Below are 20,359 nucleotides of genomic sequence, written 5' to 3'. Positions count from 1 at the left end.
ATATTGGTCACTTTGAAATCCTTTGTCACATTGCTCCTTTGATTAATTAGCTCCATGTTGCTCTTTGTTGGCATGGAAACAAGATGCAAAGATAGATCCAGACAAGCTATCACATCTCACCACAAGAAGTCCTCGAAATATGAGATTAAAAGTATAGAATGTAACCTAGGGACACTGTCTAAGGTGTAATAACCCACTTAACTTAATCCAAAAACTCAACTGATTTTTTTTTTTTAATATATAAAAATATTGATTTCTCATTCTTACTTATTCTTATTTATTTTTTATTCAATCACACACTCAGGTACATCTATGCAAACGAGATAGGCATCCATCCAACAGGGATGGGCATCTAACCATACGAGTTAGGCATCTGTCCATATGGGACTAGGCATCTAACCATATGGGTTAGGCATCTAACCATACGGGTTAGGCATCTGTCCATATGAGACAAGAGGTTTCATCTATCCAATCCAGGATAGGCATCTACCCAAACGGGGTAGGCATCTATTCATAAGAATAGGATATGCTCTGGCCAGAGACTTTAGACTCATCGGGACCATCTGAGTCCTGAGCCACTCTCTAAAGACTACACTCCCCTACTAGGAGTGCACTGAGGTCGCCGTCCTTAGGAGTATAAAAATAATTACATTAACAAGCTTGAGTTTCGCCTCGGAATTCGGCCTAAAGCCTCGGGAAGTCAAGCGAATCCATACGGTATTCCTTCAAAGTATGCATTATTAATTTTAACCTTTCAATTATTATTTGCATCATTTGATTAAAATATCAAGGAGCTTCAAGAACCAACTACTCACCCAAAACCAAATCCTAACCCCCATCCCCGAACGCCTGAGTACAAGGGACAACTCCGTCCCTAGATTGCCTACATACCCGTTTCGGCATAGGATCAAGGTGTAAAGTATGTAGTTCTGGTTTCTAACTATGGTTTAATGTAAATTGTTTGGTGGGTATGCAACCCTTTCTAGGGTCAATGTCCCAGACAGTTTCTCTACGGTTGCTACCTACGATGGTGGCTCTATAAAAAAAAAAAAGGCTCAAGATGGCCTTTTTCTTGAGGCCTAAACAACTAAGTCCTATTTCCTATTAAATACGTCACCCTTAATCTGTTATCATCCGCTGAAATCATCAAGATAAAATAAATTTTCAAGATCTTCACACACATCCAAACCCTAATGGGGTTATCTAAAGTTCAACTGATCGGATGTAAATTCATTTAAAAATTAATCTTTTTAGATTATTGATCCAAGGGGGATTACCCACCCCTTGGATTTTAACTTCCAAATGACCCTTATTTCTCCTCGGCGATTTAGAGGGACGATGCCACAAATGTCGTTATTGCAGCTTTATTAGGCGTTAAGTGCAGTAGTTCAACACGACGAAATTACCCTTAAGTGTGACCCAGAGGCACCATAGATACTGAATGCTGCTAATTTTTGGTTTCAACTCCTCTTGTTTAGTTATCTAACTAGGAATTTAACTTTGAATTCATGAATCTTAAATGAAGCAATATACCAATACAATTATGAAAAAGAAACTATTATACAAGGAATTATCGCTTGAATTTAAAAACTATAGTATGAATTTTACGTAATTGAAAGGAACATAAACAAATTGACTACTTGGATTAGTATTTTCTCCTAAGGAAAGTTATGATAATTAAAAATTCGAAAACTTGAACTAAATACATGAAATTACTAATTGCTTGGAAACCATGATACTTTCAAAGATAACTTATGAAAATGATTTGAATTACTTGCAAGATATAATTGTTTTGGGACAAACCATTACACAATAAGTATGAATCCTAGTACTGATTTGCTTGAAAGAAAATTAAATGATTGAATAGAAAGAATTTGGAAATGAATTTTAACACCTACTTGTTTGAAGTGAAAAGTACTTAATAATGATCCCAACTAGTTCTTCCATATGAAGTAATACAAATTTCATCTACAAATGATAGCACTACTTTAAATGTGAATCCTAATACTTGAAAGGTACTAAATTGCTTGAAATAGAATTTAAATTATCAAATAATTATACTTTGGAAATGAATTTAATACTCACCTGTTGAAGGGAAAATGAAACAAATATTCAACAATAAGCTTCAAACTAACCACATTATTCTTAATTACTAATGTTTGAAAAAGAGATTAGACAAGAGTATAAACACTTGCTAGTTAACCAAGTAAATAATACTAAGTCTCCTAATAAACAATTCTAATCAATAAACTTCTAGTTGCTTTTGAACTAATACCTTTGCAAGATTATAAAGTGATAACTAATAACTCCTTCCACTTGAAGTAACGTTAACTTTATTGTTGGATACATTCTACAAATAATAACTTTATCAATTTCAAATACTTCAAAGGGAGCTAATGTTCGCTCCTTAAATTACCCTCAATTAGAATTGTTATCTAATTTTCTAAGTGATCACGGAATAGGTTTCTTGAAACTCATTTGCTAAAACAATTTTGGTTATGAATAAACTCGCTTTGCATCCTAATTAATACTATTACCATATGAATATTTAACTATGCAATTTACCTCTAATTTTTATGTTAATTAAATATATCCTTACTAATTAATTGTATTATTGAGTGTAACTTTTCCTTTTTACTAGTCTTATGTTTCTTTTAGCTAGAAGGTAAATGATTTTAACTATTAAAATAAGTGACTATTCGCAATGCCTTATATACTCATATCTTGGAATCTAATAAAGAAACAAATCAAATAATCAACCTTTCAAATTGAGGCAAAACTTTGTCTAACATTAACTCATATTGCTGAAATACCTAAAAGGGTTACTATGAATTTAAACACATCTACTTGTTAGGTAAATTCCTTTAACATTTGATACTTGTACAAATTGAAATATACAAAAGTTAGTTTTGAAATCCAATAATTAAAGAACTTAAATATTTGAAATGTATTGAATGTCTTGAGGGAACCCACTTACTATTAGGATTTATTTATTTGATGAAAAGATCCAAAACTATGGAATAAGTGTATCATTGGCACAATAACATTTTCCTTTGCTTTGTTTTTCCCAAGTCAAACTAATTTGTTTAATAAGGAGATTTTACTATTATATCTACATCCTAAGAAGGATTAATTCAAGATGATAGATCTCTTAATGCTCGATTATCTATTGAAATTCTCAAGTGTTAATTGACCCTTTTGCCTTATGCAATATTTATCTTTTCAAAACCCAAGGGACTCTTTTCCCATCATTGAGGAGATACTGACTATTTAGAATTTAAAAAGAGTTCAAATTTGCAACTTAATTTTCCATAATTAAAACTCCAATAAGGTATCCATTAATAAGGGTTAGACCCTTTTCACATAAATTTTCCTTTAATATATTAATAATCTAATTCTTAAAACTAAAGATGATATTTTAAACACATTTCCATTAATTTTAATAAGGTTAGATTATAAATAGGTCTCATTAATCCTTTTTAAATATATATCAATAAATAAAACCATTTTTCATTAAATAGACCTCAATAAATAAATCCATCACTAAATTTGATTAATTTTCAATTATTAAAATTTATAATTATAAACTAATCCTAAATGATTTTTTAATCACAAGTGCAGAATTGAATTTCAAAGAACTATAAACTTATTAATTTTAATCATTCAAAATAACTTTCAATATTCTAAAACATTTTTAATTTTAAATTAAACACATAAAAATTAATTACAAACTCTAAAGTATAATTCAATTTTAATAAAACAATTCCTAAATCAAAATATATATATGTTTTTTTTTCTTTTTAAATAATTGACTCAAAATATTTTAATAATATTAGAATAAACTTAAATCTACAAACAAATTTAGAACTTAAATTTAATATGATTTTAAATAAATTTGATATATATGTTTATATAATATATATTTGAAGGGATATTTACTAATTTATTAATCAAGATAAGTTTTACTCTTGTTTTTTTAAATTCATACATGCATAGGGAATAATATTTTTTTTCCTAAAAATCCAAAGAGATGAATACGTTTCTAAAAAGTACAGAGATGAACTTTTTTTTTTGTAATGCACAAAGACGAATGTTTTCCTAAAATCCACACATGAATATTTTCCTAAAATCCACATAGATGGGTAAATATTTAACATACACAAAGATGAATATATTTCTATTTTTGTTTTCTTTAATCTGATTTTATATTACTTTGGCAATAGATTTATTTTTGTTCAAGTTATTCTAATATATATATTCCATTCTAAAAAAAATCTGATTTTGTGTAAAATCAAGAAAGTTGATTGAGGAAAAGATTTCAGATTAAACAATATTCGAATTTGTATATGCATATTTTTAAAGAAATCTATTAACCAATTTATTTCCTACATGCAGAATAAAAAAGAAGATTTTTTTTTTCTTTTTTTGGATAGAAAAGCAATTTATTACATGTATTTGATTAAATCAATTAACAAAAACTGAAAAAGATTTCCTTGCAAAAATTTGAAATGGATAAAAGAGATTTCTTTCAAAAAAATAAAATTAAAATATAAACTTTCTTATGTGCAAAATTTTGAAAGAGACGAGAAGAAGATTTTCTTTGAAAAGAAAAAGCAAGCAATGAATGTGCAAGAGGGGAACCTGGATTTGAATGAAGAACCTTGTTGACCTCCTTCAATTCCTCCTTGAAGCTTGGTAATTATCTTCTCCAAAATCCTGCAACACATCTACAAAATTTCTCCTACAACTAACATAATATTGAAAATAAATTCATAAGAATTTCAAGACTACTTTATCATCCAAAAAACAATGAACTCTCCTTTTTCGAAAATTTAGAACTCAATATACAGAAAAGAGAGTCATTTTCCCACTACAAAAGAAATTAATTGATTTCCATATTCTTTTCCCAAAATAATTTCATGCAAAATGATTAATTGTCATAGTGGGGTTACATGCAAAAAAAACAAATTTGAAATTCTCTTCTAGAACATTCTCATTTCCTCCTACAACATGTGCTAAATAGCATATTGAGAAAATAAACAATTTATAAATTAATTTCATGCAAAAATGATTGTTGTCATAGTGGGGGTTACATTTGACCATGCATTCAAAATTCAAATTTGAATTCTCCTCCAAAAATGCATTTTGTAACTCCTTTGTCATAAAAATGCCATGAATAGAATTATTCTTGTCATAGAATAATTTTGTAACGCCCATGTCATATATTTGCTAAATATAATATTTATTCTTTAATATTTTAAATTTAAATTTCTTTTCTAGAATCTTCTTATTTCTCCTACACCATGTGCTCAATTAGGATATTGCGAAAATAAGCAATTTTCAAATAAATTATGACCTCGTGTGTGTCACCACTTAAATTCCTTTTTATTTAAAAACTTCAACCTCATTTCAATTTATCTTTTCTTTCTAACATTACTCATAAGATTATTATTATAATAGTAGCAGTGATAATAATAATAATAATAATAATAATAATAATAATAATAATAATAATAATAATAATAATAATAATACAAGTCATATCAAGGTCCGAAAAGAGGGTTATGACATAAGGTCCATTTCCCATATTGCAAATATAATTATGTTGTAGAATCAATTCACCAATAGTAATGGTGAAGAAGGTGAATGCAGAAGAGAGTGAATATATGAACATAAGGAGTTATAAGGATATTTAATGAATGCCAATTGAGTGTAATGAATACAAATACTTTTGAGTTCTAATCTAAAATGTGTGTACGATATTCTTATTATGATTTACAACTAATCCTAGGCCTAGATTTATTTCCTTGTTGCCTCAATAGGACTGAGTTTGGGGTAAGAAGACTATAACATGTCAGAAATCCTTAGGGTATAGAACTTTGGTCTATTCCCCTCAAATTTTATGCTAACATTGGTTCTATTGTCAGGACCCTGGTTAGGTTCTGTTTAGGTTTACTGAGAAAATTTTCAAATTAAAATCTTAAACCAGATCAAGAAGTGAAGGAGACAATGAAGTAGATATGATAAATTATAATTGTGTCCTCTTGACATCTATCCTATGAGAGGGCATTAGGTGCCAAGGGAATGAGAAATGGAAAAATGGAAGAGGTCGGGAGAGACCCATGAAAAGATGTCACTCTTAAGGAAATCACTGGATAACGATCATCACACACAATATAGGAGTAATACAATCCCAAATCAAAAATGCCCATAGCCAAAGGAGACAAAAGAAATATAAGAGAGATCAAAGAAAATGAGTCTATTATTGAAAGTAACTGGAAGGCTATCAAGTAGTTTAAAAAAAATCATGAATAATGAAGAGCCCAAAAGCTTGTTGACAAAGGAAAGTTGTAGCATAGAGGCTCCTACATTGCCAGAACCTTTAATAAATTCTAAGTAGAAACAAGCTTTAGTTAACATTACAATTAAGTTAGATCGCAGGTTTAAAGAGTTCTTACAAACTTTGGATGAGGTTCTATCCCTAAATGACGAGTATTTAGAAAAAGTGGTTAATAATAGTATAAGCAAACTAAAAAAGGAAGAAGAAAATAAAGAGGGAGAAGTTACTTCAAATTTGGGAAATAAATCGAGTCATTTTAGTTCAAATTTGGGAAATAAATCGAGTCATTAACTAATGAAATGTCATTCACAAACCAAAGGTTGAAACATTGTTGGGAAAAGTCACAACCCCCTGACTAGGACCCATCCCCATTAAGATCTAAAAGTATAAGAGTTTTGGTACAAGAGTTACCACAAGAAAGAGAAGAGAAGAAGCAAGATGAGAAAGAGAAATGAGCAAGATACATCGTGGAGTGAAATGTTAAGAGAAGAGTATTTTGACATCAATTTATAAAGAAATAAGAGGAGATAAACAAAACCCCAAATCAACATAAAGAACGACACAAACCTAAATACACCAAAACCAAAAAAGAAACTAGAGAAAAAGCCCAAAATGACACAAAGCCCTAAACCATAACCAAAATCAAACACAATGGAAGGTACAATTAAGATTCTAGTTTTTCAAACGGATACTTCAAAAAATCCCCATATAGTATCACATAAGCCGAAATCAACTGACAAGTCAAAAGGAAGTTACTTATAACATTGAAGAAAGAGGAATCATATAAACAAGAGGTGATAGAGGCTCTATTGAGGATGAGTCCAAAGAAGAAGAAAAAGCCGTAGAGAAAAGCCCAAGCACACCAAGAGGTAGAACCAAAGAAAAACATGAAGGAAGAAATAGTAATCATCTAGGAAGAGGCTACTACATCGAAGAGCACATCAACATAGAAAGCCCCTTGCTAAATGAAGATCAATTTCATAGTACCCTCTATTCACTAGGGATTTTCACCAAGACACTATAAAAGTATCTCATGATGGGCCCTATTAACACACAAATGATAGAGAAGGCACTAATCTAGTATATGATAGCTTGTTGTTTTACATTGGAGGACTTCATGAGAAAACTCCCATAACTCGTAACTATTGCACTAAAACTCTAGAGAGAAAGGGCAACCAAAGAAGAAGAAAAACTGGAGGAATTGGCCATTCAAACAATGGCCTCAACTATCACACCTCCATAATATAAAAAGCTCAAGGAAATATAGACCAAGGAGCTCTAAACATAGCAAAGAATCAACAAAATTATGTTGGAGAAATAGGAAGCTACCCAATAGGTCCAAGTGGAAATAATGGAGGCAACACCAAAAGTATACAACCAAATGTGCAAGGAAGAAGAAAAATATAAAGAAATAGCATCAGAACAACCTCCCCCACCTCCACGAACCAATATAGCTTCTACCTTCGTAGCCTCTCTAATGCAACATGTCAATGACTTCTTGGTAAAATAGTAACAAATCCAACCATTGGCATTCTCATAGTTGCTTCAGTTACCATTAGTAGGTACTCAAGTAGACATGGGCATCATATCTCCCCTACAAAAGTTTCAATTAGAGGACATCTTTCTTCAAACAACCTCAAATGAGTTTCTTAAACAACATGTAAAGAATTTAGAGCAGATTGAGGAAACAATAAAGAAAATAGAGGGAAAGTATCCTCATCTCAAAGGGGAACCTTCATAGCTAGCTCCGGTACAATTGAGGACACTGGTAGATGAGCTACTTTAGGACCCCACCTTGTAAAATGAAACAAATCAGACAAGTAGAAATGAAGCTCTAAAAGACAAAGATGGACGAGGAGAGGAAAAGATGTGTCACAACTCGCTCTACATTAGAAAGTCACATCAATACAGTGAAGAGTACAAAAGGAGAAATAAATCAACTTTATCAATATTGCTTGCAGTGGCCAAACATTGTGGCTCTAATCAAAGCTCAGTTGGGCCACTTAAAAGGGCAAGAGGGATCAACAATTGAAGATCTCCATGACCAATATTAGTAGGTCTAGGAGCAATGAGACAAAGCCTATAAAATATTCTAACAATTAAGAGAGTTTATCAGCCTATGATTAACCCACATCACTGGAATAATATATGAGGTTCAATATATTTCACAAAGCATTCAAATACCAACTATACTTCAAAAAGTTGAAAAACAGATAGCCCAGTTATAGATTCACATCAATCAACTTTAGTTGATGAAGAAGAAACATGATGACAACTTTAATTTTTGTCTAGGACATCCTTCCACTAGAACAAAGTTAAATTGAGGACAAGTGAAAGTTATGAATAAGGGATAATGTTGGTAGGGCAGTAAGACGTAGAGACAAATCTAGAGAAGATGTCACATCTCACCGCAAGAAGTCCCCAAAATATGAGATTCAGAGTATAGAATGTAGCCTAGGGATACTATCTAAGGGCCACCTCCTATATAATAAATATAAGTATGTTGTAAGATCATTCATCGGTAGTAACGATGAAGAAGTTGAACACAAAAGAGAGTGAATATATGAATATAAAGAGTTATAAGGATATGTAATAATACCAATTGAATATAATAAATACAAATACTTCTAAGTTCTAATCTATTATTTGTATATGGTATTCTTATTTTGATCACGACGACTTCACTTAGTGAACCTAGGTTATAACACGTGCATTCATAGCATATTAAATAATCCCCCTATTTTCAAAAAATATTGCCCCAAAATCCCTTTTTGTCACCCCCTCCCAATACACAACCCAAATTAAAGACCCCCCTATTTTGACCATATATTGCATTTTTTCATAACCCGAATTAAAAAACCCCTTTTTTCACTAAATAGGCAATATATTGAGCTTATTTTTTGAGATATTAAAACCCCCCAATATGAATGCACGTGATATAATATTGCCTAGCCAGTGAAGCCCCCGTGATTTTGATTTACAACTAATCTTAGGTTCAGATATATTTCCTTGTTGCCTCAATAGGACTGAGCTTGGGGTAAAAAGACTACAACACCAAAAATCCTTATGGTACATAACTTCGGTTTGTATCCCTCAAATTTATTGCTAATGCTCTTTTTGAGATATTTTTAGTTTTGAATTTTTATGTATATCTATGTATAAATAAACAAATAAGATTAAAATTATTTTCATGGAGAGAAAAGTTGATCTACAATGATGTGAACTTAATTACTTATTTATATTTTTATTTAAGAGTCAATTTAACAATTTTAGCTGCATATTTATATTTTTCTATTTATAATTTGGAGATTATGTTTTTGATTAATAAAGCAGTGAGAACAAGGGCACTGGCCCTTTACATAGTAGAACTATTAATGAGACCATGGTGCAAAACCAACACTATAACAACATCAACAACAACTAACAACAAAAAGAGACCAAGTCTTAGAAATAGAAAACAACATCAGAAAACACAAAAACAAACTACAGGGGTGCCTTTCGCACCCCAATGGCATCAATGGCGCTGTTTCATTCATTGGACAAGAACTTGTACAGGTCCCTAGCCTCCTGCTTATCCTCCTCGATGTCCACAACACGTTCCCTCAACAGAGAGAGGGTGAGCGTCGAGCTATGTAAAACCTGCAAATGAAATTTGTTAAGGCCCACAATTTGGGCATCCCAAGCCTCCATCTTGTTCTTGAGCCGATTGATGTTGCCAGGAATAATCATTATGTTATGTTGTTATATTATGTTTATGTTGTCATCGGTAATAATGAGTTACGACGGTCAGTTAGTTAGCCGACGGGTAGGTAGTTGGAGTCGCGATGGTTGTGTCGCACCCCTTCGGGTATTATATATTGTGTACCTTTTCTTCAAAGTAGGATCATGTTAGTCGTGTCAGATGTAATGTTATAAGCACTTATTGTACATGGACTGTGGAATTAATACAGAGGCTGGTTATTTAATATATTTCCATTATGTTCTGTGCATTTACTTTCTGCATTTAACCGTTTACCCGAGAGGGCAAACATTTGGCATCGTTGCCTAGACGAACTCGGGAACGAAAGACATAGATGGCGCACAGACACAACGGGCCTACCTGTCGGTGAGATTTACCCAGAGGCCGACGACGAGCAAAGGGAACAATCGTCGTGGGACGCAGAGCGTGATGGCAAGAGGCGAAGGGGAAATTGAACCTTGTAATAATCCCGACACACTGCTGATATAAATTGTGGCCGAAAGGCAAAATAAAAAATAAAAATAAAAATAATAAAAGTTTTTTTGTGTACATGGCGTGTGTTTGTTGTGTATGGAAGTGACTTATGCCCAATAGACTAAATAAGGACAAAAATAAAAAGATACAGAGTGACGAATGGGAAGTGGCACAAACCGCATTGAATCTCAGACAACAGATAAAATGAAGGCGTAGGCTAAGGCAGCTTGCTGAAGGACGACCGGCCGAGGGGTTGCCCGAAGGGAACCCAGGAGGTGTCACGGAGGTTGCGTAGGCAGAGATAGACAAAAAAAGCCACTTATCCCGACCCCCATACGGAGAAGGAGAGATTACGGGAGGCAAAGGCCAATATTGAACGTGAGATGACGACTGAACGACAGGACAATGAGGTGGCGAGTACATCATCCCGTACGGAAGCATAAAATAACATCATTGGACAAATCTTGCAGAGGGAGGTGCTGATAAAGGTAAAAGACCTTCTAGACTCTATGCCACAATTGAGGACTGCCATCCTCACCAATGTGCAAAGCACCGCATCGTTGAGTACACCATAGGTAGGGGTTCCCGCCACCGCATTGTCGAGTGCACCACAGGTAGGGGTTCCCGCCACCGCTTCGAGGAGTACACCACAGGTGGAGGTTTCCATCAACCCTTCGACTGACCCGATGTTACTAGCCTTGAGCAGTGGTAGACACCTAGCTGTGGTAGAAATGGGTATCCGTGGGACCATTATGAAGGACACCATTGTGGACGGGGGATCTAGGGTGAATGTACTACCAGAAGAAACATGGAAGCGGCTGGGGAAGCCCACCCTGTGGCCACCCACATTCAACCTGGTGGGAGCAGACCAACACGACATTAAGCCACTCGGCCTGTTGATGGCCCAACAAGTGACAATTGGTACGCAACCATTCTTGTTAGATTTCGTGGTTATTCCCTCGAAGAAGAAAGGCTATGACGCCATCCTGGGGAGAGCGTGGTTGATCAACGCAAGGGTAAACCATAACTGGAAGAAAAATACACTTTCCATGGAGAAGGGAGGGCAGAAATATACCATTGACCTACACACCCAAGATGTCGGCGAAGAGCTCGCCTCTTCCGACTCGGACTCAAAGGACTCTAATAAAGGGGAAGGGGGTCCCGATGAAAGCAAGGGCAAGAACGCGATGGAGCCAAATAGTGAAGGGGTGATCGAATTGGAGGGATGTTCTGAAGATGAGGTATGCTCACTTAACGGGCTATTCCACTGGCAAATGGAGGATTACGAAATGTTCCAAAGCTACAGGCTCGAAGTAGAGGAACCAGAGCAACCAACAGAGGTGTACCTGCCGAAATACAAAGAATATTGGAAGGGAGATGCCTCAAACCCTGGTGACGTAGATAATCTGAAGAACAATTGTGTCGGCAACGATTGGAACCTTGTGTGGAAGGCCGCAACTTTCAAAATCTTTATTATTCTTCTTCTTCTTATGTACGGGAAGGAGGTCGTGGTCCCTGTAGAATTTGTGGTTCCAAGTCTTCCGATGGCCATTGAAAATAGACTTGCCACCAACGGGCCCAAATTGAAACCCTACCATGCGAAGCACGCAGGGGACCCGAGAGGCCGGACGGACACCCGAGAGCCCGAAGGGGGGCCCGAGAGGATGGAAGGGGACCCAAGAGGCCGGGCAGGCGACTCGAGAGGCATGGGACAAAAGCAGGAGACTTTTGGGCGAGGAAAACCGAGAAGGATGAAGGGCGATCCCAGAGACAGGGGACCTGAGCCGAAGACTCTCTAGACAACTTAAAAAAAATAAAAAAATAAATCCGTACGGTCAAAAAAAAAAAAAAAAAGAAAAAATTTGAAAAAAAACCATACAGTCGTATGACAGCGATCGTACGGTCAAAAAAATTATTATAAAAAAAAGAAAAAAAGAAAAAAAAAGGAACGAACCACCGTACGCTGGTGACCACCGTGCGGTGGGCCACCGGCGGTGGTAACACCGACGGCGACCACCGTGTGGTGGTAACACCGACGACGACCACCGTGCGGTGGGCCACCGACGGTGGTAACACTGTACAGTGGACACCGGCAGTGGCACCTGCAACTACAAAGCCGCACAATGCGCAGCCCACAATCGCACAACTCACCCCCCCGCACACTCACGTGCCGAACAGCCCGCAGCCGCACAACCATGCAGCCACTTCGTCGTCAGTGGTCACTGTACGGTTGAACTGCGTTGGGCATGCGGAAGGAGGACCATACAATGTGCACAGTTGAGCATGTTGGCGGTACGCCGGAGGTGTGTCCGTACGATAAGGAGGGTGTCGACCGCATGGGAAGGTGGTTGCACGATTGGAGGTGTCAGTGCTGTTGTTGACTGTACGGGGAGGTTGTAAAAAAAAAACAAAAAAAAATGATGACGACCAGATTTAAAATGATTCGTTGGAGTTTGAAGCCAGGACACTAGAAATTCAGAGTGGAGAAGAAGGGTTTTTGGCATCTTAAAATATCACAGAAATGCTGTGCGCCATGGACTTTCGTATGGTTCTGAGGGTTGTAAATTGGTGTTGGCGGCTGGGGCGCTGCCCCTCAACCCCGCTGGGGGCATTGCCCCCAGACCCCCAGTTTATTTTGAGCTACAGAAGACCACGAGAAGTGTTGTGGTTGTCCGTATTGTGAGAAAGAAGCCTGCAGCTAAGCATTGGCGGGGAAGCCATAAGCTGTAGAGGGAGACGGATTTGGAGGTTGGGAACAAACAAATAGAGTTTGAGGGAAGACATTGCAGGTCCGCGCAGTTGTATGACACCAGGGAGTTATTCAGTTCAGTTTTTAGCCTTTGGGGAGTGTGATGGAGGATTTGAGGTGTCTCCTAGCCTTTGTGCCAGCGGGTTGTGGCCACCTCCAGGCAGGATAGGTACGCTTTGAGGAACTCGGAGTATGTCTCAGTTGGACATGAGATTGCCTTGGTGGATGCACAGAGGGCTCGAGAGGAGCTGACCACCAGGTTGGAGGCAATAGTCACGTGAGACTTAGTTCAGCGTACCCAGGAGTTGGATGGCGGGAGAGCAGCACGGGTGGCTATCGAGGACAAATTGGCTAGGGAGACAGTATCAATTGAGTAGCAGTTGGTGGACGCTGAGACTGAAAAACGTGTTTTGCAGACAAGTTTGGGTTAGGCACAGGAGGACTGTGGTGGCAAAGGAAGCAATATTGGTGAAATCCGCACTTGAGCATCAGATGGTAGCAGAAAAGGGTTTTCAGGCGAGGACGCAACAAGTGTATAAGATCCGGGCCCGACTAGCGTCAGTAGTTCCTGCCGTTCATCTCTATTTTGTATTAAGTCGTCGGAGTCGACTTCTTTTCTTGGGGGGGATGATGTTGTCGGGAATAATCATTATGTTATGTTGTTATATTATGTTTATGTTGTCGTCGGTAATAATGAGTTACGGCGGTCAGTTAGTTAGCCGACGGGTAGGTAGTTGGAGTCGCGATGGTTGTGTCGCACCCCTTGGGGTATTATATATTGTGTACCTTTTCTTTGAAGTAGGATCATGTTAGTCGTGTCAGATGTAATGTTATAAGCACTTATTGTACATGGACTATGGAATTAATACGGAGGCTGGTTATTTAATATATTTCCATTATGTTCTGTGCATTTACTTTCTGCATTTAACCGTTTACCCGAGAGGGCAAACAATTGATATCATCCATGATAGCCTGCAATTCAAGCACAAGGCCCAGGTTCTCAATCCTCTATGTGATGTCCAACACGTCTGTGCACAACTTTCCATTTGCTCTAGAGTAGGGACACCCTGGGGGTTCACAGTAGCCACGTCATCCAAAGTCTTATCCATCTCCTTGGCCACATCTTCAGCAGGGGGACAATCAATATCATTACCCAGGCCCATCAGGGGGAGAGAGTTTATCACCTATTCCACCATCTTTAAATCCGGGTCCAAGTTACTAGAGTCTAGGGCTTTGTTATCAGGATTTTCCTCACCCATGACACCCTCAATGCCCATGTTCATTGGGGCCATATCCTTAACATCAACAGAGCCCTAGGTTTGCATCTTAGAATCGCCCGTGTCAGCGGGCCCTTAAGCTTAAGAGGCAAGGGAGCCGAAGCTTTACATTGAGAAATAATATGCCCAGTTTTGCAACATTTTTGGCAGAAAAGGGTGGCATTTTCATAAACAAGGGCTTGAGTCTAGCTACCAAGCCTGGATTTGAGGGTTATAAAGTTGGGGAGATTCATGCTCACAGTAGCTTGAACACATAAACGAGCATAGACCAGGCGCGATTTGGTTCTGGTAATTTCATCAACACCAACAAAATGACCAAAGGAATTCCCAATCCATTTAAAGATGGACTCATCCCAAGATTCAAAGGGGAGCCCCGGGAGCCGAACCCAAACCAGAGCAGTTTTCTGCACGTCAGCCGCTGGGTCAAAATAAGCCTTCCAACAACAAAGGGAAACATTGTTTCGACCATAGGACCAGCAGCCAGAAAGGACAAGAGCGACATCCTCTTCAGTAGTGAATTTGAAGAGGAAGAGGGCTCCAGGCATGGCGCTAACAAAAACACTGCCTTTCACTTTCCATTTGTCCTTGACCCATTTTCTAACCATCTCCACCATGGGGCGTAGGGAGAATCTCCACCATGGGGCGTAGGGAGAAGAATTTTCCCACCAGAGTATTAGCCATGTTATACAAAATGCGGTCAAGAACAACGTTAGGGAGCTCTAAAGACATTCCCTCCTCAGTTTGCGAGTAGATGAGGATGATGTTGGGGTCCACAGTCTCAATGTTTCCGACCAAAACATTTTTCCAGCCTTTGAGATTCGTGTTAGTAGTAGGAGGTTCCGTGATATTTTGTTTATCATGAACAATCGACACGTCGGGTATAGGATTAGAAACCACGGGTGTGATCAGAGAGCTCTCCGAAGTAGAACCGTCAAGTTGAATCACAACCGGGCCGAAGGGAGGATCCACCGTGGGACTAGGAGAAGATGTGACAGATAGTGTCAGCATCGCAGAGTCCAAAATAGGGTCCATAGGTGGTGGGGGAAGATCCCCACCAGTAGAGTCCACCATGAACGACAGGGGTTTGAAATTTGAAAACTTGCAGAGCGGGAAAACATTTGGAGATTATGTTTTCACCAACAACATGATGAAAATAATTTCAACAAGTGCGTGCTATAAATTGATATTTAAAAAAAAATAAGTTTGTTCTTTAAATTAAGGATTAATAATTGGAGCATTATGAATAAGTACACCTTGAAGTTATAATGGTTAGGTGAACACATAGTTAAATGTAGAAGGACCCTTTTTAAAAATAATGATTTTTAAAATTAAGGGTTGAATTTTGGAATATGAACTTGGATTAAGATACTTGATCACTATGACTTTCTTAGAGATATCAAAAAGTGCATCACTATGGGGTCATACAATTTGAGTTATTGGACAACCTTTGATGAAGTCTTAAGCAACCATATAGCTATCCATTATGTGTTCTAGGGGATGGCTACTAGAGAATGAAGGATATTAAACATGTACATATTCACATTAGTTTATGTAAAGAATCCATGTAGATAAGCATTTTCTAACAAAAAAAGGAAGAAAGATAAGCTTATCATTTTTTAATCTAGAGCAATTATTTACATGTGCAACAAATTAATCCTTGGTAAAAAATCATAAATATACAAACATGATGATTCCATCAAAGCACATGCATGCAAAGATGTTGAATTGCTAATCTAGTTCTACTCAATGTTTTGTAATATACGTGCATTACAATTAGTGATGTATCAAGAATTAAAGCATTATGAAAATACAATTATTGCTAGCAATAAGCATTAGATGTATCTTCATGAAAATGTGAATTGGTGGAAATGAGGCTATCATGATGGATGACACACAAAGAAGATGTATGATCATGAATTCAGTTTTATGTACTTGTCATGAAGGGAGAAGAAGGAAGAACTATAGATTTTTCATATCAAAATGAAAGACACAAATTTAGAAAATAAGTTAGGGAAACTCAAGAAAGACAAATAACCAAGGCAAAAGCCTTAGGTAGGATCGAAACATTTTTCACCAAAATGTATGTAAATTAAACAATTGACAAATATTGATCCAGATATAATTAATGATATAACAATTAATGATTAGTCATGACTTTAAAATAAATTAAATTGAGACTAATAATTGTAAATGAAGGTTGAAAAAGTGCTTATTTCTTTATTTATTGGTAATGAGTGGTTGATGTTTCATGGTTTAGATTGTAGAACCAAAACTCTATATTAAATTTGTGACAAACTTGCCTTCTTTTACTACTTTGTAACATGTTATCATATGTAGTTCTATTTGATGTGACACAATTTTGTCTAAGTCACAACAATATTTTTTGGAATTGTCATAAACTCTTGAAACTTGCACACCTATGAATGATATTTGCTTTAGATGAATGTAGTGTTGACAAACACCTTTTGGGGCTTATTATAAGAGGATTGAAATGTGAAGCTTCCTTAGCTCCTAGTGAAACCCCTTTGCCGACTTCATAAATTAAAAAACATAAAGGACACATAAGATGCAAAATGCCTAAAGTATAACATCTCTCAAATAAATAATGCAAGTGCCATGTGAGTTTTTTCACAAGAACTTTTGATGACCCTAGATGTTCTAGATTCTCGTCTTTAAATACACAATCCATAATGTTCAATTTAAAATGATTTGACATGCAAATAGATTACAAAAAATGAAATGATGTCTTGATTATATTAGGAGATAAATTGCATCTACAGTTAATTTTCAATAAGATAAAAAAATGATTAAACTAGTCTAAAATGCCAAGATATCAAATTGAAACTACTTTGTGCTCAAGAGTTATTTTATCTTGACATGTAAACTATTCAAAACTTTAAGATAAAATATAAGAGTTTTGTTAACCCTCACACACTAGGAGAGAGGGCCCAATGTGGAGCACCTTAACTTCAAAGCTCTCAAAATCATATGTGGGTATTTCAAATCACTCTCAATTTTGTACAACTTACTTATCACTTAGTCCCTTGCTTATAGAATTTGGTTTTAAGTCCACATGCTCAATTATGATGTCACATCAACATGCTTTTTGTTGAGTTATTCAATATGGTCCCAATATAAAATAAGACAAATAGTTGTGCAATAAGTCATGTTTTATTGGTGTGCAGTATGACATCACATAATTGATTGTTTTTAGGATAAGTTGAATACCATATGATTATATGAATGTTCCACTAAGGGACCCATTTTACTAAACTCTTATACCCACTTTAGAACCCTATCCCTCTTCACACTCCACCCTTTGCTGTCATCATAGAGTAAATCTAATATTAATAATATTTGTACCTTCAAAAGAAAAAATATAAAATATAATTTTATAGTACTTATTAGTACTTGCCGTTAGGCAATACTATTGCAATGAGTTTTTTGTTTTTCCAGTTAACTAGTTATTAAAAAAAATAATTTGAACCAATCACAAACAAATTTTAAGTTTTAATTTTTTCAATCTTTTTATTTTTGTGATGCATTTTATATTGCTATATGTATTATAGATATTTTATAGAGGAAAATAAATATAGAATTTTATAATGTTATATTATTTTAATAATATATTATTATAACATAAATAGATCTATAATCAAATCAAATGATAAAAACATCAAATTGTATAAAATTTTAAGGGATATATATTTATAATAATAATTACATAACTAAAAAAAATGTTATGTTATAATAAAATAAATTGATTTGTTATTTTTAGTTATAGTTTTCTTTTATTGAATTAATATGTTTAAAACTAATTATACTTTTATACATATTTTATTATATTTAAATGACAATGAATTTAAAAAATTATTATTATTTTTATTTAATTAATTTGACTAAATAAAATTATTATCTATCAACACTTTATTTATTATTAATTTTAATTTTTCTTAATATTTAATTTTTTTTATAGTTTTGTTTACACATTTTTGTTTATTATATTTTAGTTTTTAAAGTAGATTTAAATCTAAAACTATTTCAATTATTTAACTTTATTTTGTGAAATTAAAAATTTATTAAGATTTCTTTAATTTATATTATTTTTTCTAACAAAATTTTAATTATTATGAAATAATTATGTTTAATTTTTTTTGATCTTAATTATTATAATTTTAAAAATATAATCATTATTAAAATTAAATCATAATTATTATTAAAACTATACTTAAAGGCAACTAGTAGCCACTTTGTGGCAGCCTTCAAAATAAAAAAATATAATGTTACAGTTTTTGATTTTCCCACTATTTTGAAAGGAATGGGTACGCTCGTATAACCTGATGGATGGAATCTAAAACTGAAAGGCTGTGAAGGGACAAAGTCATTAAGCGTCAATGCAAGTCTTCCGAACAGATTTCCAATGCTTTTGGCAACTAGGTTATTGTGCAAGCCGGTAATGGCCACATCGTTGAATTCTGCTAGTGTAAAGCCAAGCGGAAGCGGATCAATGGAGGCGTTAAAGCCAAAATTAAAAGGAGTAGTGTTCGACATGGATGGGACCCTGACCGTTCCAGTTATCGACTTCGCTCTCATGAAACGCAAGGTTCTCGGCGACGATCACCACTACTTTAAATCTGGAAGTACCTCTCGTATCGATATTCTTCACGAAATCGAGCAATGGAGTCCTGAGAGGCAGCAGAAAGCTTATTCTATTATTACTGACATGGAGCGTGAGGCTCATGAGCGCTTACAGATTATGCCTGGTCTCTATTTACTTCTGAGCATCGTATATATATACTTGCTTATTCATATAGGGTTTTAACGTTGTTTAATCTCCTTCGTATCAGAATGCTTATGTTAAAGTTTAGTAGCTTACTAATACTATTGCCCGCTTGTCTCGTTACCGAGCCAGTCAAAATTGAAGGTTGTTGAATGTTTACTGAATTGTAATGATTGTGAGAGTCTTTTCCCATTCCATTTCTTTTCTTTTCTTCATTTTTCTTGGCTGTTTTGACAAATTGATTTTGTCAGGGGGTTGATTGAATTCGCAGGGGTCAAATCCTGCCAAAATTTTAATTTTAATGCATATATAGTCAGTCTAGCATGAACAACCTTAGCTCAGCTTTCAGTCATCTTTAACTTCTTCCACTTATTTTTGACTTAGCACATTAGGTTCGGAGCTGGGACATTGTAGGATAAGGCGGGGAACTAGGGACCGATTGGAAAGCAGAAGAAGAACGATGAAATGTCAGCCGACTGTAATATTTTAGTTAAGAGTCGAATATTACCCTCAAAGTTTTTTACGTGCCCTTTGTTTCCGGAGTGCTGTAATGGACCGACATTAATGTGATATGGATTTGAAAATCTATCGCTGTCAAATGCACTAAGTATCATAACTTACCTGAATATGCACAAGCGTTCTGAGCAACCTTATTGCAATGGGGAGATTGAGTTACACTTTTATAAACCCCTCTTCCAATTCTATTTCATCACAACCACTTCAATCAGCATGCACTTTTTATGTCTATTAAGTCCTTTGCACATTAGCCAAATGTGCAAGATGTTAATTTTAAGCAATCAGATGTTAATTTTATGTAATCAGATTATAACACTGTAGTTGAATAGTAACAGCAAAGAAAACACAAGACAAGACACACCAATACCCTGAGAAAACCTCCCTCTTGGAGGTGAAAAACCCAGCCACCAAAATACAATATGTATTATCTCAAACGTAGGCAATTACAATACAACGAACTTATCTCAGATTGCTGTCCAAACAG

The 20,359-nt window shown here is 35.5% G+C and overlaps 1 protein-coding gene across 6 annotated transcripts in view; it reads left to right on the top strand.

Annotated features, from left to right (window-relative positions):
* The first annotated feature begins 18,867 nt into the window (after positions 1–18,867).
* LOC131041396 (haloacid dehalogenase-like hydrolase domain-containing protein At2g33255) overlaps positions 18,868–20,359 on the top strand; it is a 125,507-nt gene continuing 124,015 nt past the window's right edge. For 3 of the 6 annotated variants that reach the window (XM_057974457.2, XM_057974458.2, XM_057974455.2), the window contains exon 1: positions 18,872–19,342. In XM_057974457.2, the coding sequence (XP_057830440.2) occupies positions 19,000–19,342 (343 nt within the window). In that variant the 5' untranslated portion in view covers positions 18,872–18,999. Of the gene's footprint in view, positions 19,343–20,359 lie in introns of all 6 variants that reach the window. The other 3 variants (XM_059213900.1, XM_057974452.2, XM_057974456.2) reach the window with 3 other exon arrangements.

This window comes from Cryptomeria japonica, chromosome 11 (assembly GCF_030272615.1).
Source record: "Cryptomeria japonica chromosome 11, Sugi_1.0, whole genome shotgun sequence".
NCBI classification, from domain to species: Eukaryota; Viridiplantae; Streptophyta; class Pinopsida; order Cupressales; family Cupressaceae; genus Cryptomeria; species Cryptomeria japonica.
This window is presented reverse-complemented; position numbering and strand designations above follow the sequence as displayed.